Source organism: Oncorhynchus mykiss, chromosome 2 (genome assembly GCF_057628025.1).
Source record: "Oncorhynchus mykiss isolate SJ-2025 chromosome 2, ASM5762802v1, whole genome shotgun sequence".
NCBI lineage: Eukaryota > Metazoa > Chordata > Actinopteri > Salmoniformes > Salmonidae > Oncorhynchus > Oncorhynchus mykiss.
The window spans coordinates 14,846,885-14,866,890 of NC_143023.1; the positions used below are offsets into that span (position 1 = coordinate 14,846,885).

General features: G+C 43.3%; 2 protein-coding genes and 1 pseudogene across 3 annotated transcripts in view; 2 read left to right on the plus strand and 1 right to left on the minus strand.

The window, feature by feature from the left end:
• Positions 1-1,764: 1,764 nt before the first annotated feature.
• On the minus strand, positions 1,765-9,810 carry LOC149984876 (uncharacterized). The gene is made up of 5 exons (XM_090190021.1): positions 9,653-9,810; positions 8,786-8,852; positions 8,651-8,691; positions 8,371-8,497; positions 1,765-1,974 (listed from the first exon to the last, which is right to left on the minus strand). The coding sequence occupies exons 1-5, from the start codon at positions 9,658-9,660 to the stop codon at positions 1,873-1,875; spliced, it is 345 nt and encodes a 114-aa protein (XP_090046147.1). The 5' UTR covers positions 9,661-9,810; the 3' UTR covers positions 1,765-1,872.
• LOC110534191 (acyl-coenzyme A thioesterase THEM4-like) lies at positions 9,087-12,425 on the plus strand (annotated as a pseudogene). The gene is made up of 6 exons (XR_016484465.1): positions 9,087-9,532; positions 9,875-10,064; positions 10,335-10,495; positions 10,657-10,767; positions 10,945-11,069; positions 11,314-12,425. The product of XR_016484465.1 is annotated as an acyl-coenzyme A thioesterase THEM4-like (transcript).
• Positions 12,426-14,906: 2,481 nt separating this feature from the next.
• The window catches only part of LOC110535950 (nuclear receptor ROR-gamma-like), a 33,395-nt gene continuing 28,295 nt past the window's right edge, over positions 14,907-20,006 (plus strand). Inside the window, exon 1 of the mRNA XM_090189966.1 lies at positions 14,907-16,296. Within this exon, the coding sequence (XP_090046092.1) occupies positions 16,236-16,296 (61 nt within the window). The 5' untranslated portion in view covers positions 14,907-16,235. The remainder of the gene's footprint in view (positions 16,297-20,006) is intronic.

Sequence of the window (20,006 nt, forward strand, 5' to 3'; positions counted from 1 at the left end):
ATTTGCAAATTATAGTGGAAAATAAGTATTTGGTCAATAACAAAAGTTTTTCTCAATACCTTGTTATATATCCTTTGTTGGCAATGACAGAGGTCAAACGTTTTCTGTAAGTCTTCACAAGGTTTTCACACACTGTTGCTGGTATTTTGGCCCATTCCTCCATGCAGATCTCCTATAGAGCAGTGATGTTTTGGGGCTGTTGCTGGGCAACATGGACTTTCAACTCCCTCCAAATATTTTCTATGGGGTTGAGATCTGGAGACTGGCTAGGCCACTCCAGGATCTTAAAATGCTTCTTACGAAGCCACTCCTTCGTTGCCCGGGCGGTGTGTTTGGGATCATTGTCATGTGAAAGGCCCAGCCACGTTTCATCTTCAATGCCCTTGCTGATGGAAGGAGGTTTTCAATCAAAATCTCACGATACATGGCCCCATTCATTCTTTCCTTTACACAGATCAGTCGTCCTGGTCCCTTTGCAGAAAAACAGCCCCAAAGCATGATGTTTCCACCCCCATGCTTCACAGTAGGTATGGTGGTCTTTGGATGCAACTCAGCATTCTTTGTCCTCCAAACACGACGAGTTGAGTTTTTACCAAAAAGTTATATTTTGGTTTCATCTGACCATATGACATTCTCCCAATCTTCTTCTGGATCATCCAAATGCTCTCTAGCAAACTTCAGACGGGCCTGGACATGTACTGGCTTAAGCAGGGGGACACGTCTGGCACTGCAGGATTTGAGTCCCTGGCGGCGTAGTGTGTTACTGATGGTAGGCTTTGTTACTTTGGTCCCAGCTCTCTGCAGGTCATTCACTAGGTCCCCTCGTGTGGTTCTGGGATTTTTGCTCACCGTTCTTGTGATCATTTTGACCCCACGGGGTGAGAGCCCCAGATCGAGGGAGATTATCAGTGGTCTTGTACGTCTTCCATTTCCTAATAATTGCTCCCACAGTTGATTTCTTCAAACCAAGCTGCTTACCTATTGCAGATTCAGTCTTCCCAGCCTCGTGCAGGTCTACAATTTTGTTTCTGGTGTCCTTTGACAGCTCTTTGGTCTTGGCCATAGTGGAGTTTGGAGTGTGACTGTTTGAGGTTGTGGACAGGTGTCTTTTATACTGATAACAAGTTCAAACAGGTGTCATTAATACAGGTAACGAGTGGAGGACAGAGGAGCCTCTTAAAGAAGAAGTTACAGGTCTGTGAGAGCCAGAAATCTTGCTTGTTTGTAGGTGACCAAATACTGATTTTCCACCATAATTTGCAAATAAATTCATTAAAAATCCTACAATGTGATTTTCTGGATTTTTTTTCTCATTTTGTCTGTCATAGTTGAAATGTACCTATGATGAAAATTACAGGCCTCTCATTTTTTTAAGTGGGAGAACTTGCACAATTGGTGGCTGACTAAATACTTTTTTGCCCCACTGTATGTGTTTTGTTTATGTACAGTGCTACCTCCCTGACTGTCACACAAATTCCTGTTTTGTTAAGGTGACATGAGGCCCAGTAATTCATTTACTGGAATGGAAATTGCTTAAAAGTGTACTTTTACAGAATCAGTTTATCCACTCTGCTTCTGTACAGATGAGACCTTTTTTATTCATGGAAATACGATGTAAAACTGTAATCCTAAAGATAAAACACACATTAATGTGTTTTATCTTTAGGATTACAGTTTTACATCGTTGTATTTACATAAATAAAAAAAGGTCTGATTGTAAACAAGATGCTTGTAGATGGTTGTGAGTAAATGTTTTCACATTAATACTTCAAAGTATTCTATATTTGTTCACACATCCTAGCTGCTAGATGGCTTTCAGCATAAACTTCAGATGGTCTTTGGTGTTGTTATGGGTCTAGTAGAGACTAGAGTCTAGACTCTCTGTTTGTAGATGGTCTTGCCCAGTCTGTTGAGCTCTATGACATACTGCTGTCTCTCATGCTCCAGGAGGGCCTGCAGTGCTGCTCTACGGACCTGCACACACACAGAAAGCAGACATCATGGAGAGCATGTACTGTACATACAGGGGAAGCCATAGTTGAAGTTCTTGTACAAATATGGACAATGCAAGCAATTCATAAGTTGGTGTGTCCTATATGGAAAACCTGACAATGTGTAGCCTACTTTTACCCCTGCCTGGTGTTACAAATGTGTAATTGCTCTGACAGTGTACGTGTGTGAAGGACACTGCAACACAAATGAACAAGAATAAGCCCATTAATTTTCCTCAGTCAGAGGAATAGGTTAGAGATATGATGCTACGAACCTTCATGAAAGGGCTGATAATAGGTTATAATGATGTCCCTTAAAAGAACAAGGTCTCTAAAACGGTATGGAGACAGGGATTAGCTTCATGGCAAGAAAACTAGCTGGATCCTATCCACATTAATTTTACTTCAGGTTTCCTGATTATGCCTTCAAAATAAAAGTCTGCGTTAAAACGCTGTGTCTGCCACAAAATATATATATTTTTTGCAGCTTTGTGCATAATGTTAAAATTAGGAGAAATATAATAACTACATGGGGTAAAAATCTAAACTATAGAGAATTAGTACTTTATATAAATCAAATCAAACATGCCCCGAATACAACAGGTGTAGTAGACCTTACAGTAAATGCTTACTTACATGCCCAAACCAACAATGCAGTTAATTATTTTTAATAATAATTAATAACAAAAAAAATATGTATATAAAAAGTTAAATGATTTAATAAATTTAAAAAAAAATAAAGTTACAACTAATTAAAGAGCAGCATTAAAATAACAATTGCGAGGCTATTACAGGGGGTACCGTTACAGAGTCAATGTACAGAAAGATAAAGAATATTATAAGGTGGAGCATATTGAGAAAATGGTTGGTGCTTAATAATAGCCTACTGGTAAAAAATATATACATTAAACATAATATAATATAATAATATATATATATATATATATATATATATATATATATATATATATATATATATATATATATATATATATATATATATATTGACTGTATGATTCTTGTTAATTTACTGGTGCTATTGTTTAAGGATGCAATTTGAAATGTAATGTTTAAGAAAAAAAAAACTGTATTTTTGTTGTATTGCACAGACAAATTGAACACAGGAAAAGCGATTGATTGTGTGTCCATAAAACCAGGGCCCAGTCTACTCACTAGAGTTCCTAGAACACAAATCAGATGAGTTAGAACAAAAAGCTAGGTCATAGGAAGAGTTGCTGTACTGTTACTGTGGTCAAACATCTTAAAATGGGGTGCCTGGACACTATACGATTATTTGTGCAGATGTAAAAATGGGTTGGGGAGTGCTCAGGGTCTGTAGAATGTAATGGTGTCATTTCATGGGACTCATGGGACTGAATAATACAGTGTTGCTGGCCTTTTACTCCACCCATTCCATTGGCCACGATGCAAATCACTGTATAAAGAATACATGTTGGCTTATAGAGCAAAAACTATTCTAGGTGTCGCAGTAGAAGCATTGTAGGGAATGGTCAGTATGGTCTGTAGAATGTACAGTGGGGCAAAAAAGTATTTAGTCAGCCACCAATTGTGCAAGTTCTCCCACTTAAAAAGATGAGAGAGGCCTGTAATTTTCATCATAGGTCCACTTCAACTATGACAGACAAAATGAGAAAAAGAATCCAGAAAATCACATTGTAGGATTTTTTATGAATTTATTTGCAAATTATGGTGGAAAATCAGTATTTGGTCACCTACAAACAAGCAAGATTTCTGGCTCTCACAGACCTGTAACTTCTTCTTTAAGAGGCTCCTCTGTCCTCCACTCGTTACCTGTATTAATGGCACCTGTCCACAACCTCAAACAGTCACACTCCAAACTCCACTATGGCCAAGACCAAAGAGCTGTCAAAGGACACCAGAAACAAAATTGTAGACCTGCACCAGGCTGGGAAGACTGAATCTGCAATAGGTAAGCAGCTTAGTTTGAAGAAATCAACTGTGGGAGCAATTATTAGGAAATGGAAGACATACAAGACCACTGATAATCTCCCTCGATCTGGGGCTCCACGCAAGATCTCACCCCGTGGGGTCAAAATGATCACAAGAACGGTGAGCAAAAATCCCAGAACCACACGGGGGGACCTAGTGAATGACCAGCAGAGAGCTGGGACCAAAGTAACAAAGCCTACCATCAGTAACACACTACGCCGCCAGGGACTCAAATCCTGCAGTGCCAGACGTGTCCCCCTGCTTAAGCCAGTACATGTCCAGGCCCGTCTGAAGTTTGCTAGAGAGCATTTGGAGGATCCAGAAGAAGATTGGGAGAATGTCATATGGTCAGATGAAACCAAAATATAACTTTTTGGTAAAAACTCAACTCGTCGTGTTTGGAGGACAAAGAATGCTGAGTTGCATCCAAAGACCACCATACCTATTGTGAAGCATGGGGGTGGAAACATCATGCTTTGGGGCTGTTTTTCTGCAAAGGGACCAGGACGACTGATCCGTGTAAAGGAAAGAATGAATGGGGCCATGTATCGTGAGATTTTGAGTGAAAACCTCCTTCCACCAGCAAGGGCATTGAAGATGAAACGTGGCTGGGTCTTTCAGAATGACAATGATCCCAAACACACCGCCCGGGCAACGAAGGAGTGGCTTCGTAAGAAGTATTTCAAGGTCCTGGAGTGGCCTAGCCAGTCTCCAGATCTCAATCCCATAGAAAATCTTTGGAGGGAGTTGAAAGTCTGTGTTGCCCAGCAACAGCCCCAAAACATCACTGCTCTATAGGAGATCTGCATGGAGGAATGGGTCAAAATACCAGCAACAGTGTGTGAAAACCTCGTGAAGACTTACAGAAAACGTTTGACCTCTGTCATTGCCAACAAAGGGTATATAACAAAGTATTGAGATAAATAAGTATTTGGTCAATAACAAAACTTTTCCACCATAATTTGCAAATAAATTCATTAAAAATCCTACAATGTGATTTTCTGGATTTTTTTTCTCATTTTGTCTGTCATAGTTGAAGTGTACCTATGATGAAAATTACAGGCTTCTCATCTTTTTAAGTGGGAGAACTTGCACAATTGGTGGCTGACTAAATACGTTTTTGCCCCACTGTATATATGGTGTCATTTCATTGGGCTCTGAATAATACAGAGTGTTCCTTCCTGTACAGTGCTATATTTGTACCTTATAGTGTCTAGGCACCCCAATTTAATTTAAGCTGTTTGACAACAGTGAAAATTAAATCAAATTAAATGTTATTTGTCACATACGTGTTTAGCAGATGTTATTGTGGGTGTAGCGTAATGCTTGTGTTTCTAGCATTATAACAGTGCAGTAATTTCTAACAGTAATATCTACCAATTTCACAACAATACACACAAACTAAAGTAAAGGAAAGGAATTAAGAATATATAAATATTTGGGCGAGCAATGTCAGAGCGGCATAGACTAAGATGCAGTAGAATACAGTATATACAGTGCCTTGCGAAAGTATTCGGCCCCCTTGAACTTTGCGACCTTTTGCCACATTTTAGGCTTCAAACATAAAGATATAAAACTGTATTTTTTTTGTGAAGAATCAACAACAAGTGGGACACAATCATGAAGTGGAACGACATTTATTGGATATTTCAAACTTTTTTAACAAATCAAAAACTGAAAAATTGGGCGTGCAAAACTATTCAGGCCCCTTTACTTTCAGTGCAGCAAACTCTCTCCAGAAGTTCAGTGAGGATCTCTGAATGATCCAATGTTGACCTAAATGACTAATGATGATAAATACAATCCACCTGTGTGTAATCAAGTCTCCGTATAAATGCACCTGCACTGTGATAGTCTCAGAGGTCCGTCAAAAGCGCAGAGAGCATCATGAAGAACAAGGAACACACCAGGCAGGTCCGAGATACTGTTGTGAAGAAGTTTAAAGCCGGATTTGGATACAAAAAGATTTCCCAAGCTTTAAACATCCCAAGGAGCACTGTGCTAGCGATAATATTGAAATGGAAGGAGTATCAGACCACTGCAAATCTACCAAGACCTTGCCGTCCCTCTAAACTTTCAGCTCATACAAGGAGAAGACTGATCAGAGATGCAGCCAAGAGGCCTATGATCACTCTGGATGAACTGCAGAGATCTACAGCTGAGGTGGGAGACTCTGTCCATAGGACAACAATCAGTCGTATATGGCACAAATCTGGCCTTTATGGAAGAGTGGCAAGAAGAAAGCCATTTCTTAAAGATATCCATAAAAAGTGTTGTTTAAAGTTTGCCACAAGCCACCTGGGAGACACACCAAACATGTGGAAGAAGGTGCTCTGGTCAGATGAAACCAAAATTGAACTTTTTGGCAACAGTGCAAAACGTTATGTTTGGCGTAAAAGCAACACAGCTGAACACACCATCCCCACTGTCAAACATGGTGGTGGCAGCATCATGGTTTGGGCCTGCTTTTCTTCAGCAGGGACAGGGAAGATGGTTAAAATTGATGGGAAGATGGATGGGGCCAAATACAGGACCATTCTGGAAGAAAACCTGATGGAGTCTGCAAAAGACCTGAGACTGGGACGGAGATTTGTCTTCCAACAAGACAATGATCCAAAACATAAAGCAAAATCTACAATGGAATGGTTCAAAAATAAACATATCCAGGTGTTAGAATGGCCAAGTCAAAGTCCAGACCTGAATCCAATCGAGAATCTGTGGAAAGAACTGAAAACTGCTGTTCACAAATGCTCTCCATCCAACCTCACTGAGCTCGAGCTGTTTTGCAAGGAAGAATGGGAAAAAATTTCAGTCTCTCGATGTGCAAAACTGATAGAGACATACCCCAAGCGACTTACAGCTGTAATCGCAGCAAAAGGTGGCGCTACAAAGTATTAACTTAAGGGGGCTGAATAATTTTGCACGCCCAATTTCTCAGTTTTTGATTTGTTAAAAAAGTTTGAAATATCCAATAAATGTCGTTCCACTTCATGATTGTGTCCCACTTGTTGTTGATTCTTCACAAAAAAATACAGTTTTATATCTTTATGTTTGAAGCCTGAAATGTGGCAAAAGGTCGCAAAGTTCAAGGGGGCCGAATACTTTCGCAAGGCACTGTACATATAAGATGAGTAATGCAAAATATGTAAACATTATTAAAGTGACTAGTGTTCCATTATTAAAGTGGCCTCTAATGTGCTAGTGATGGCTATTTAACAGTATCTAACAGTTTGATGGCCTTGAGATAGAAGCTGTTTTTCAGTCTCAGTCCCAGCTTTGATGCACCTGTACTGACCTCGCCTTCTGGATGATAGCGGGGTGAACAGGCAGTGGCTCGGGTGGTTGTTGTCCTTGATTATCTTTTTTCCCTTCCTGTGACATCGGGTGCTGTAGATGTCCTGGAGGGCAGGTAGTTTGCCCCCAGTGATGCATTGGGCAGACCGCACCACTCTCTGGAGAGCCCTGCGGTTGCGGGCGGTGCAGTTGCCGTACTAGGCAGTGATACAGCCCGACAGGATGCTCTCAATTGTGCATCTGTAAAAGTTTGTGAGGATTTTAGGTACCAAGCCAAATTTCTTCAGCCTCCTGAGGTTGAAGTGGTGCTGTTGCGCCTTCTTCACCACACTGTCTGTGTAGGTGGACCATTTCTGTTTGTCAGTGATGTGTACGCGAAGAACTTGAAGCTTTCCACCTTCTTCACTGCGGTCACATCGATGTGGATAGGGGGGTGCTCCATCTGCTGTTTCCTGAAGTCCCTGATCAGCTCCTTTGTTTTGTTGACGTTGGGTGAGAGGTTATATTCCTGGCACCACACTCCCAGAGCCCTCACCTGTAGGCTGTCTCTTCATTGTTGGTAATCAGGCCTACTACTGTTGTGTCGTCTGCAAACTTGATGATTGAGTTGGAGGCGTGCTTGGCCAGTCATGGGTGAACAGGGAGTACAGGAGGGGGCACGCATCCTTGTGGGGCCCCAGTGTTGAGTATCAGCGAAGTGGAGGTGCTTTTTCCTACAGTACCTTCACCACCTGGGGGCAGCCCGTCAGGAAGTCCAGGACCCAGTTGCACAGGGCGGGGTTCAGGCCCAGGTACTATTGTGTTGAATCCTAAGCTATCTTGATCTGTGTCATTCACAGCCCTATGAAATTACACCATAAATACATTCAACAGACCCTACTGAGTATTCCCTACAACACTTCTACTGCGGCACCTAGAATAGTATTTGCTCTACAAGCCCATATGTATTCCATACACAGTGATTTGCATTGGGGGCATTTAGGCTATTGACACTTTTCTGCTATTACGTGCAGACATTTATTCTGAACATTCTGAAATTCCTTGACCCGGGAAATACTTTTTTAGTGTTGCTGAGGAGACAGGGCCCTGTTTCAGCACACCTCCACTCCCTCACCATCGTCAGAGCAGTCTTTCCCAGCTCAGTCTCTCTCTGCTGGGTCAGTTCTCTCAGCTTCAGGGTCCTCATGGAACCAGCCTGGGTGGAGCCCTCAAACTCAGCCTTTTGCATCACACCACAGATACTGAGATACAGAAAGAGAAGAGGAAGGGGGGGGGGGGTCCTTTCACTACATTGAGAAGTGAAAGGACTGTAACTTCAAGGTATTTCAGGGAAAACGTATCAAACGTTGCAGTTACAATTAGCCCAACAGTACAGAACTGAATAGTTTACACACCTGTCCAGCTCTGCAATGCGGTTCGTCATCTCGCCATCTTTCTTTAAAAGAGTGAAAATGCAGACAAGAACACATTTCCAGCCACTTAGCTGACCACTTTTTTGTCTGTGTGTTGCTTAGTAGTGACATGCTTACCTTGATTCTGTCTCTCGCCCTCTGCACAAGTTTGTTTTTGGAACGTCGTTCCTCACAACCAAACATCCTGTTGGCAGTTTATTTGAAATAAATAGTCACACGTATCTTCCTTTAACAAAGACTGCACAATAAACGAATAAATGGTTAAAAAAATGTCAGCGTCTCAATAGACAGAGTAGAGTCTGTCTACGTTGGCATGGTAACTGACCTATGTAGCCGGAAATATCCGTCCTTCGCTGCTAATTACAGTGAACGATACAGATCACATGACCAGCATGACGCGTGTTGCCCGTTGTCTTTCCTTGTGCAGGAAGTGGTAACATGGGGCGATGACAAACACATGAAAGTCCTTCTACCAGCCAAACCAGAGGCGATGCAAAATTGACAAAAGCTCCGTATTTATCCTCCTGTTGTTAGTTTGTTACAGTAGAAAGTTCTATGTTAGGTTTGATTCTGAATGTGTATTGCTATCATACAACAGCCACTAGTCAGTAAAGCTGAAGGGCTGGCTAGTAGTAACCGTAACGTTACAGTAACTTGTAGTTACATCAGAATAGGGCTTGGCAATCTTACCCCAACATTGTCATAATGATACGAACAGGAGTGCAGCAGATGTCCAGGGGACTGTGCCAAAATGTTGGGACGTGAAATCTCAAAGGGAAATTTCAACACCAACATCAGACAACAAATGACTCAAAGAGGGTCCAGCTTCCCTGGTCCTCTATCAACAGTGTCCGAACCATGGCGGTAGGTCCAGAAACACACACAGTCACACATATTTAGCTAGCTACAAACAGCCCTAACATTAGTGTAGCCTACTGTCAAGGGCAATGTGAGTGAGAACATGTGAGTCATGATTCATCTTACCTAAACATTTGTCATGGTTCCCTTTTCCCGAACGTTACTGCCGATAGAAACATTATTTTTTCCCACAATGTGCATTGTGAACTGTGCTGTAATGTTTTACGTTCTGGATGTTTCTGCCGTGTCATGCTGTTCTGTTGTCATACAGTGGGACCCCCTGTACTCAGTCAGATAATACTGTAATAAAGTATGGATGAGGGTGTAATAGTAGTGTTTGTCCACTAGGTGCTGCCCTGGCCTTTCTCTTTCCAGCCACGGGACTTCAGCCTGCCCAACTCGTCCTGGGGCTCCGACATGAGGCGTCTGTATGAGCACTATAACAGCCAGTGTGAGGTAGAGACAGATGATGGAGAGAAGAAGTGAGGGGTCTGGAGAAGACTGCCCAGCTATAACCGCTCCCTCAAGTACGCCACAGGTACAGTAAGGAAGGGTTTCTTCCACATATGGATGGTGTGTGTGTGTGTACGAAAATGCATGCACTCACTACTGTAAGTCACTCTGGACAAGATAAATTACTAAAATGTGGCGTAAAAAAATGTGTTTGTATAATCCTGTCTCTCTCATATCCTGGGCATAGTGTCTGAGTAAGATGTTGTGGGTATGTGTGTAACTCTGTGTGTCTCTCCTTCCAAGGTCTGGTGTATCTGAGTAAGATGTTGTCTATATGTGTGTCTCTCCTTCCAAGGTGGGGTGTATTTGAGTAAGATCATTCAGTCGAAGGCTCGTCTTCACGCGGAACATCAGGGAGCAAGGTGCAGCTTTCGAGTACGTCGTGTTTGTCAACAAGCAGGAGCAGAAGTGTGTGTGTGTGTTCCAGGCTGGCCACCTACTGGAGGGACCCCCGGGGTGAGCTGTTTGTGCGTGTGTGTGCCGATGGCATGCGTATACTGTAACAATGTTTGTCCTTGTGTGTGTATCTCTGTAAAAATTACACAATCAACTGCTAGCATTTAAACACCATAGTTAGTCAGAAGTGTAATGTTTATAAATGATGTGTGTGATTCCAGGCACGTCCATGGGGGGGCAATATCTACCATGATTGACACTGTAATGGGGACCCACGCCACCTACCTCTCTGGGCCTGTCATGACTGCCAACCTCAACATCAACTACCGCAGGTACACACACCTTCTCCCTCACTCTCTCCATCACTCACTCACAGCTTATTAAGCTCTAAAAACATGTTTTCATGGTATTGTGGTCATTATTGTAGGGTTCTAAGTGAGGTTCTAGATTTTTCCTGACCACATTTCCCGGTTATGACAAATACTGTATCCCGCCTCTACTCCCCAAAGCCCCATCCCATTGGGTAGTACAGTGCTGCTCACCTGCTCATTGGATAAGAAGGAGGGACGGAAAACCTTTGTTTCCTGTCAAGTGACCAACACGTACAGCTCCAAACTACACACAGAGGCCACAGGTACTGCCACCCACCCTCACGTGTTGGTTGTGTTTTAGACGTGTGTCATTGGACTTTCAGTCAGTCTGAAGTGTTCTCTCAGTCTTAGTATGTTTCTCTCTTTTCCCTCATCCTTCTCTCTCTCTCTCTCACTCTCCTTCTCCCTCTCTCTACTTCTCCTTCTCTCTCTCCTTCTCCTTCTCTCTCTCCTTCTCCCTCTCTCGCTCTCCTTCTCCCTCGCTCTCTCTCCTTCTCCTTCTCTCAGGGCTGTTTCTGTCAATCACAATGGGACACCTATTAGGAGGATGATGGATAGGCCAGCTCATCGACCAACCAGACGCTACAAACACAATATCAGAATCAGCACTGACTTCCTAGGGGGTGTGTTTGTATGCACACAAATGTTTGGGTGTATATCAGTACCTGAGCATGGGAGTGTGTATGTTTGAGTGTGTGTGTGTGTGGTTATGACTGTCAGATCCAGTAATCTTCTTAGCTCTAGCAGTTCGCCTGAGACACCTGATGCCTTGCGCTCCACTGACATAGCCTACAGATACTGTATTTTATAGACACAACCGGTTGTGGATATTGTACCTCTCTTTCTCCACTGTTACACACTCCTGTACAACCAGCTCCAGTCAGAGTGAAGGACATAACCTCTGGTATATTATATTTAGGTCGAGGCTGTAGATACAGCTTTTCTGAACCCTTCTTCCCAACAGCTAAAGGTCCCGACACTTCTGCATGTGCAGAATTCTCTACTTTACGCACCTCCCTTCACCTTTCACAGTCGATTGTGACTGATAATCTTCATGTGAAACGTCCATGCAGCATCTGCATACCTGTGTCTAGTTTCAATCATAGCACATATTTTGCCTAGTGGCACGTGCTGTTGAGTTTTGGCCACATGAGAGAAAAATGTGCCCATTTGCACAATCATCCTAAAATCCCATAAGAAATTAGGTGGTGTTTTGTCTTGCAGTAATTTTATACTACACTATTATATTGGGTTCTGTTATGTAGAATACCATCATTGTGTGTGATCTGGCAGACATTGATTCAGCTTTGATCTAACTTCATCAAACGAGCACCATTCACCAGCGTAGCTTGTTCTCTAGTAGAACAGAGACTGTGTGTAAAGAGGCTTTTAGCCGTCGGAATGAGGGGTCTAGAAAAGTTGGATCCACAGCCACTCCGAAATATTTAATAGATAGTTTATTTTTTGTATTTTAAGTTTATTTTTTGTATTTTATTTGTATAATTATTTATAATTTATTGGGCCTTTTACAGTTTGAGATTTTAATCATTGCCCATATGTTATTTTGTGACCATTATGACCTCTTGAATAAAGCTTTACCTCTTGGGTACTGTAGACTGTTTTTCAATGGTATCTGGCTCAATGTGGGATAACTTTTCCATTCTCACTGGTCCATGTGTTATAAACAAACTTCAGACAGACTGATGTCATACAGACCCTTTTCTCTTCATCTGTCGCCTTCTCTCTACGAATCTACATCTCCCTCTCACCCCTTCTTCCTTCTTTCCCCTCTTATTTCCTTCCTCTCTCTCTTTGTCGCTGTCTGTCTCCCTCTCACCCCTTCTTCCTTCTTTCCCCTCTTCTTTCCTTCCTCTCTGTTTCTGTCGCTGTCTGTCTCCCTCTCACCCCTTCTTCCTTCTTTCCCCTCTTCTTTCCATCCTCTCTGTCACTGTCTGTCTCCCTCTCTCTTTCTCTTTATTTGTCAGTCTGTCTTGTCTCTGACCCCTCCCTCTTTGTGAATGATCCCCTTCCAGTAAGAAATGAATGACAGGCAGCATTACCGTAAAAACTGACACGTTGTCCACATCACAGAGTTCAGAGGATTCTGTCAGCATAAACCCAGCAGACCACATAGCCTTAACAAAATGCTACTTTATTAGACTCTTCAGGTATCATATGCACTCATAACACATAGTAGGCATGGTAACGAACTCATAATAGCAGGCATGGTAACTAACTGATAATACTAGGCATTGTAACTAACTGATAATACTAGGCATGGTAACTAACTGATAGTAGTAGGCATGGTAACTAACTGATAATACTAGGCATGGTAACTAACTGATAATACTAGGCATGGTAACTGACTGATACTACTAGGCATGGTAACTAACTGATACTAGTAAGCATTGTAATGAACTGATACTAGTAGGCATGGTAACTAACGGATACTAGTAAGCATTGTAATGAACTGATACTAGTAGGCATGGTAACTAACTGACACTAGTATCATCAGTTAGTGGGAACTAACTGATAATACTAGGCATGGTAAATACTAGGCATGGTAACTAACTGATACTAGGCATGGTAAATTATCAGTTAGTGGTAACTAACTGATAATACTAGGCATGGTAACTAACTGATACTAGGCATGGTAAATACTAGGCATGGTAAATACTAGACATGGCAACTAACTGATACTAGTAGGCATGGTGACTAACTGATAATACTAGGCATGGTAACTAACTGATAATACTAGGCATGGTAACTAACTGATACTAGTAAGCATGGTAACTAACTTATAACACTAGGCATGGTAACTAACTGATAATACTAGGCATGGTAACTAACTGATAATACTAGGCATGGTAATTAACTGATACTAGTAGGCATGGTAACTCACTGATAATACTAGGCATGGTAACTAACTGATAATAGTAGGCATGGTAACTAACTGATAATACTAGGCATGGTAACTAACTGATAGTAGTAGGCATGGTAACTAACTGATAATACTAGGCATGGTAACTAACTGATAATACTAGGCATGGTAACTAACTGATAGTAGTAGGCATGGTAACTAACTGATAATACTAGGCATGGTAACTAACTGATACTACTAGGCATGGTAACTAACTGATACTAGTAGGCATGGTAACTAACTTATAATACTAGGCATGGTAACTAACTGATAATACTAGGCATGGTAACTAATTGATAATACTAGGCATGGTAACTAACTGATACTAGCAGGCATGGTAACTAACTGATAATACTAGGCATGGTAACTAACTGATACTAGCAGGCATGGTAACTAACTGATAATACTAGGCATGAAAGCTAACTGAAAATAATATGTCTGGTAACTAACTGATATTAGTGGCCCATTTCTCTGGAGTTTCTGATATAATTAGTGTTTCATAGGAACCCTTCAGTGTCCCTCCTCATGAAATACATGCACACAGTGTACTGGTTTGGTTTTGGAGTATTTTGCTGTGTGTGTGTGTGTGTGTGGTTAGGTGTGAACTCCCCCATCCCCCTCCCTTAGGCCCCTCGAGTTTCTCTCCTCATATTGGAGATGGCTGCAGAGCAGGTGTGTGTGCGTGCGTTTAGGACACAGCCAGAGCTGCGGTAGGGAGAGTCTGAGACTCAGGTGTGGTCAGATGGGCTGTGAGGAGCGAGGGTGCAGTGGAACTGAGGTGGACAACTTTCCAGTCATTTCATTTTGTTAAAACCACAAAAACACACATTCATTGTATGTCCAGAGAGTAGTAAAGCTTTCTTTCACTGTGAGAGATTCGATTTTTGTCATATTTTATCTCATATTTGATTGCCATAACCTGTGGCCCTGGCATATTGTCAGTTATGTATTGATCTGATTTATCTCTTTACAGATTGATGGCCTTGCTCACACAAATGCCATATCATATAGACTAAATAATAAGCAGATCACCTCACTGAGACAGTTAAACCTATATCGCTGGTCCAGCCGAAGGAAACCGACAGTTGCTGAACCGCGCGGCGGTAATTAAAAAAGGATAGCACTGACGCACCTTTCTTGCGCAATCAAATGTGCAAAAGTGCAACAGTCGCTCTACCGCAGAGCTTCAAACGCAGAGTTCGAGATTTCCACCGTCCTCTTCTTGAGACCACACCAAAATTAACGGGAACACTGTTCATCCCGGGTGAAACCTGAGTAGCCTGAACTGAACTGAAAATGAAGTTGGCTGATGTTATCTCGAGACCTGAAGACAAGGCGGAATAGGAAGAGTGACAACAGAGAATGACAAAAATGACAAAGACGTTCTCAGAGTAAATGAGTTGAGTAACTATAACAGAGATGATAGTGCATGTTGTACAGCGCATGCGCAGGTCACCACTTGCTTTTGTTTAGGACGGTTGGTTACAATTTGCTCCCAACTATTGTAGCTATTTATAGCCCACAAAACAAATAATTAAATTGCTTAAATCTGATATGACCTAAGTTAGAACCATCAACAACAAACAGGTTAAGTAACTGTAGTGGTTAAATACAGTAATTTGTTTACACACGGATAATTCAGTGCGTTGTAAATTATGTAACGGGTAAACCAACCTTGGTAACCCTTTACAATTCACACTGCTGGAGACTACATGCGCTTCTATTAATGACCGTAATTAAAACCGAAGAGGAAAGCAATCAAATAAAACACAACGTTTGATAATTAGTCTATAATGACACATTTTCTTATATTTCCATAGGCTGTATCATATATCAAGCTACTGAAAAAAAACTCCAGACAAACATATAGGCCTAGCCTATAGGCCTAAACGTTTTGGGTTTTGCTTGCCTGCCCTCATATTTATTTAGGCAAATGCGTTGGTTGGGCTATGTTTAAACCGGGAACTACAGAATAAAGACGGACCCGCTGCAACAAACAAACGGCCGTGAGTTATTACATAAGTCCTGGTGACATAACCTCTGAGCGGAGCTCGGGACGACAGCCAGGGCGCAAAGAGCAAGCGGGTTGAAACCGGAGTAGCCTGAACTGCTTGTACAAGGAAGTTCGTTGCAAAAATGAAGTTGGCTGATATTATCCTCACGTGAAGACAATACGGAATATGGAGAGAGAGTGACAACAGAAAATGACAAAGACGTTGTCAGAGTAAATGAGCGTACTGACTCTTAACAGAGATGGTAGTGCATGTTTTAAAGCGCATGCGCCGTCCCTGCCTCTAGAGCAGCAGGTAGTTCTATATATTTAGAATTAAAGATCCAAAGTTTTTGAAGTTATTTATGGTGCATTGCATACTAAGTGCACAGCAAAACGCGCGGTAGAATATACAATATAAAGGGGTGTGTAGACACGCTTGTCCCAGGAGTGTGAAGTGGCGTAGTGTGTGTCAGAGCCAGGTGCAAGCACACGCAGTTTGTTTTGACGGGGGGAGTTATGGAATATGAGGAGCCCGAATCACCCGAACACATCACTACAGAAGAACCAATCAAAAGAGGTGAGATATATTATCTTGATTACTGATAGGCTAGGCCTAGTGTATTCATGTGTAGGGTTCTATTCAGTCATTTACATTTCACAATGTAAATTATTTGCAGATGCAACTATTATTGTTTTAGCTATACATTGTGGATTGGGTAAAATGAAAAGGTCACAGATTTGCATGATAAATTATAAATTAATGCAGATTTAAAGGTGAATGTATGTGTATGTGTGCACATTGCACATGTATGCACACACAAAGACACACGTGTTTGCCAGTCTATAGCATTGACTATTGTGTAGTGGGAGCACACATAGGGATTACAGAAGTGATGTATGAGTGTTGGTATTCAGTCCCTGTCCCCTTCTCCCTCTCCTCCCCCAACACCCTGTCCCCTTCTCCCTCTCCTCCCCCATCACCCTGTCCCCTTCTCCTTCTCCCTCTCCTCCCCCATCACCCTGTCCCCTTCTCTCTCTCCTCCCCCATCACCCTGTCCCCTTCTCCTTCTCCCTCTCCTCCCCCATCACCCTGTCCCCTTCTCCTTCTCCTTCTCCTCCCCCATCAACCTGTCCCCTTCTCTCTCTCCTCCCCCATCACCCTGTCCCCTTCTCCCTCTCCTCCCCATCACCCTGTCCCCTTCTCCTTCTCCCTCTCCTCCCCCATCACCCTGTCCCCTTCTCCTTCTCCTTCTCCTCCCCATCACCCTGTCCCCTTCTCCCTCTCCTCCCCCATCACCCTGTCCCCTTCTCCCTCTCCTCCCCCATCACCCTGTCCCCTTCTCTCTCTCCTCCCCCATCACCCTGTCCCCTTCTCCTTCTCCCTCTCCTCCCCATCACCCTGTCCCCTTCTCCCTCTCCTCCCCCATCACCCTATCCCCTTCTCCCTCTCCTCCCCCATCACCCTGTCCCCTTCTCCCTCTCCTCCCCCATCACCCTGTCCCCTTCTCCCTCTCCTCCCCATCACCCTGTCCCCTTCTCCTCCCCCATCACCCCGTCCCCTTCTCCCTCTCCTCCCCCATCACCCTGTCCCCTCCTTTAAGAGAGCCTCATTCTAATGCTTATCTCTCCCCTCTCTCCATCTTTAGCTCCTTCTCTCTTTTTATCTCTTATCTATCCCCGTCACTATGTCTCTCTCTTACACATTAGTTGTCTCGTTCTCTCTCTCTTACCCCCTCACGCTGTCTTTGTCAGATCACCAAGGCTCCCTCCCTCCAAGTTCTTTCTCTGCCTTCCCCCTCACATCCTGCCTCATTCACTCTCCCTCCTCCCATCTTCCCTATCCCTCGCTCTTTTTCTTCTTACCCCATTCACTCTCCTCCCCTTCCTCCCTACCTCCTCCCCCTCCCTCCCCCTCTCTCATTAACTCACCTCTCTTCTGCTGTCCAGCTGATGGTGCAACTCTCCTTGAGGGTAAACATGGCAGTAATCCTCTATAAAACCAGGGATTAGCTCTTAGCTGTGTGGGCCTGTTTTGGGCCTGCTGCATTTCCCAGCACTACACAGTCTAAAATCAAACCATGGCTTTCAACTTAGATTCCTTCAGTCTCTATCACACGTACTCCATACGTCATTCATTAAATGACGTCATCCAACAAGCCTAAACCACAGGTGTCAAACTCATTCTATGGTGGGCTGAGTGTCTGTGGGTTTTAACTTCTCCCTTGTACTTGATTAAACAATGAAGGTCACTGATTAGTTAGAAGCTCCCCTCACCTGGTTGTCTACTCTAGGTCTTAATTGGAAACAAATTGAAATTCAATAACAAGAACCAGCAGACACTGGGCTCTCCATGGAGTGAGATGGACACCTCAGCTAAATATAGGCTACAGACTCAGATTGATATTTTCATCTTTATTCCCTAAATTTAACCAGGTCTGGCTGAGAGGTTGCACTGATACAAATATCCTGCAATGATGCCGCAGTTGTCCTCTAGATACTTATCTGGCTTTAGGACACATTAAAACCCTTTCTCACGATGCCGTGACACTGCATATTACTCTCTCCGTTACTCATTGACAGGACATCGAGATAGCTATACAGTTATGCACCAGAGAGCTACTCTCTTCTATACTGTGTACATACAAACACGCACACACAAACACGCACACTCACACACACGTAAATGCACCAGCAGTCGCTCCCTTATTACATCACATTGTGTGTGGAGTGTGTGTGTGTGGAGTGTGTGTGTGGAGTGTGTGTGTGGAGTGTGTGTGTAACATGCAGCGGTTATCTCTGTGTGTGTTCTTCTGTCACTCTCCAGCCTGCAGCTGCTGTATCTCCATACAGAGCAGGATAGAGAGACGGGGAGAAGAGAAACCCTTGGAAACTGCTTTTGATTAAATAGCGCCGCCTAAATCTTAGCAAGACTTCCATTGTCGGGCCTCCCGGGTGGCGCAGTGGTTAAGGGCGCTGTACTGCAGCGCCAGCTGTGCCATCAGAGTCCCTGGGTTGGCGCCCACGCTCTGTCGTAACCGGCCGCAACCGGGAGGTCCGTGGGGCGACGCACAATTGGCCTAGCGTCGTCCGGGGTAGGGAGGGCTTGGTCGGTAGGGATGTCCTTGTCTCATCGCGCACCAGCGACTCCTGTGGCGGGCCGGGCGCAGGGCGCGCTAACCAAGGTTGCCAGGTGCACGGTGTACCCTCCGACACATTGGTGCGGCTGGCTTCCAGGTTGGATGCGCGCTGTGTTAAGAAGCAGTGTGGCTTCGTTGTGTATCGGAGGACGCATGACTTTCAACCTTGGTCTCTCCCGAGCCTGTACAGGAGTTGTAGCGATGAGACAAGATAGTAGCTACTAACAATTGGGTACCACGATATTGGGGAGAAAAAGGGGTAAAATTCAACAAAAAAACAAAAACAAAGACTTCCATTGTCAGATAAAGCATTGATTGGAACAGACAGAATGCTGCTGTTTGATTTGATTGAGAGAGCAAGGGAGATAGACAGATAAGGAGAGAAAGAGAGTGATAGAGAGAGATAAGATGGGGTGGGTTGGTATTGATGCTGACAGACCAGTCTTTTTGAAAAGTAGAGCACATTGAGGAGTTAGAAGAAGATAGCGGTTTCCATTGCCTTCATGTTGGTCTTGTGTAACATGGCCTCTTAGTCCCCACACTGTGGTTTGGGCTGATACTCAGTGACATGGGTCAGGTGTCACTGCAGCTCTCACTGGAATCAGATCATTAGCACTTAGGTTTAGGATTTAGTTTAGTTTGGAATCACATGGGTCAGGTGTCACTGCAGCTCTCACTGGAATCAGATCATTAGCACTTAGGTTTAGGATTTAGTTTAGTTTGGAATCACATGGGTCAGGTGTCACTGCAGCTCTCACTGGAATCAGATCAGTAACACTTAGGTTTAGGATTTAGTTTAGTTTGGAATCACATGGGTCAGGTGTCACTGCAGCTCTCACTGGAATCAGATCAGTAACACTTAGGTTTAGGATTTAGTTTAGTTTGGAATCACATGGGTCAGGTGTCACTGCAGCTCTCACTGGAATCAGATCAGTAACACTTAGGTTTAGGATTTAGTTTAGTTTGGAATCACATGGGTCAGGTGTCACTGCAGCTCTCACTGGAATCAGATCAGTAACACTTAGGTTTAGGATTTAGTTTAGTTTGGAATCACATGGGTCAGGTGTCACTGCAGCTCTCACTGGAATCAGATCATTAGCACTTAGGTTTAGGGTTTAGTTTGGAATCACATGGGTCAGGTGTCACTGCA

Coding starts and splice junctions, on each gene's coding strand:
- LOC149984876 (XM_090190021.1), bottom strand. Junction 8,692..8,785: donor GGGCGAGAGACAGAATCAAG/GTAAGCATGTCA, acceptor ACTCTTTTAAAG/AAAGATGGCGAGATGACGAA. Junction 8,498..8,650: donor CGCATTGCAGAGCTGGACAG/GTGTGTAAACTA, acceptor TCTGTATCTCAG/TATCTGTGGTGTGATGCAAA.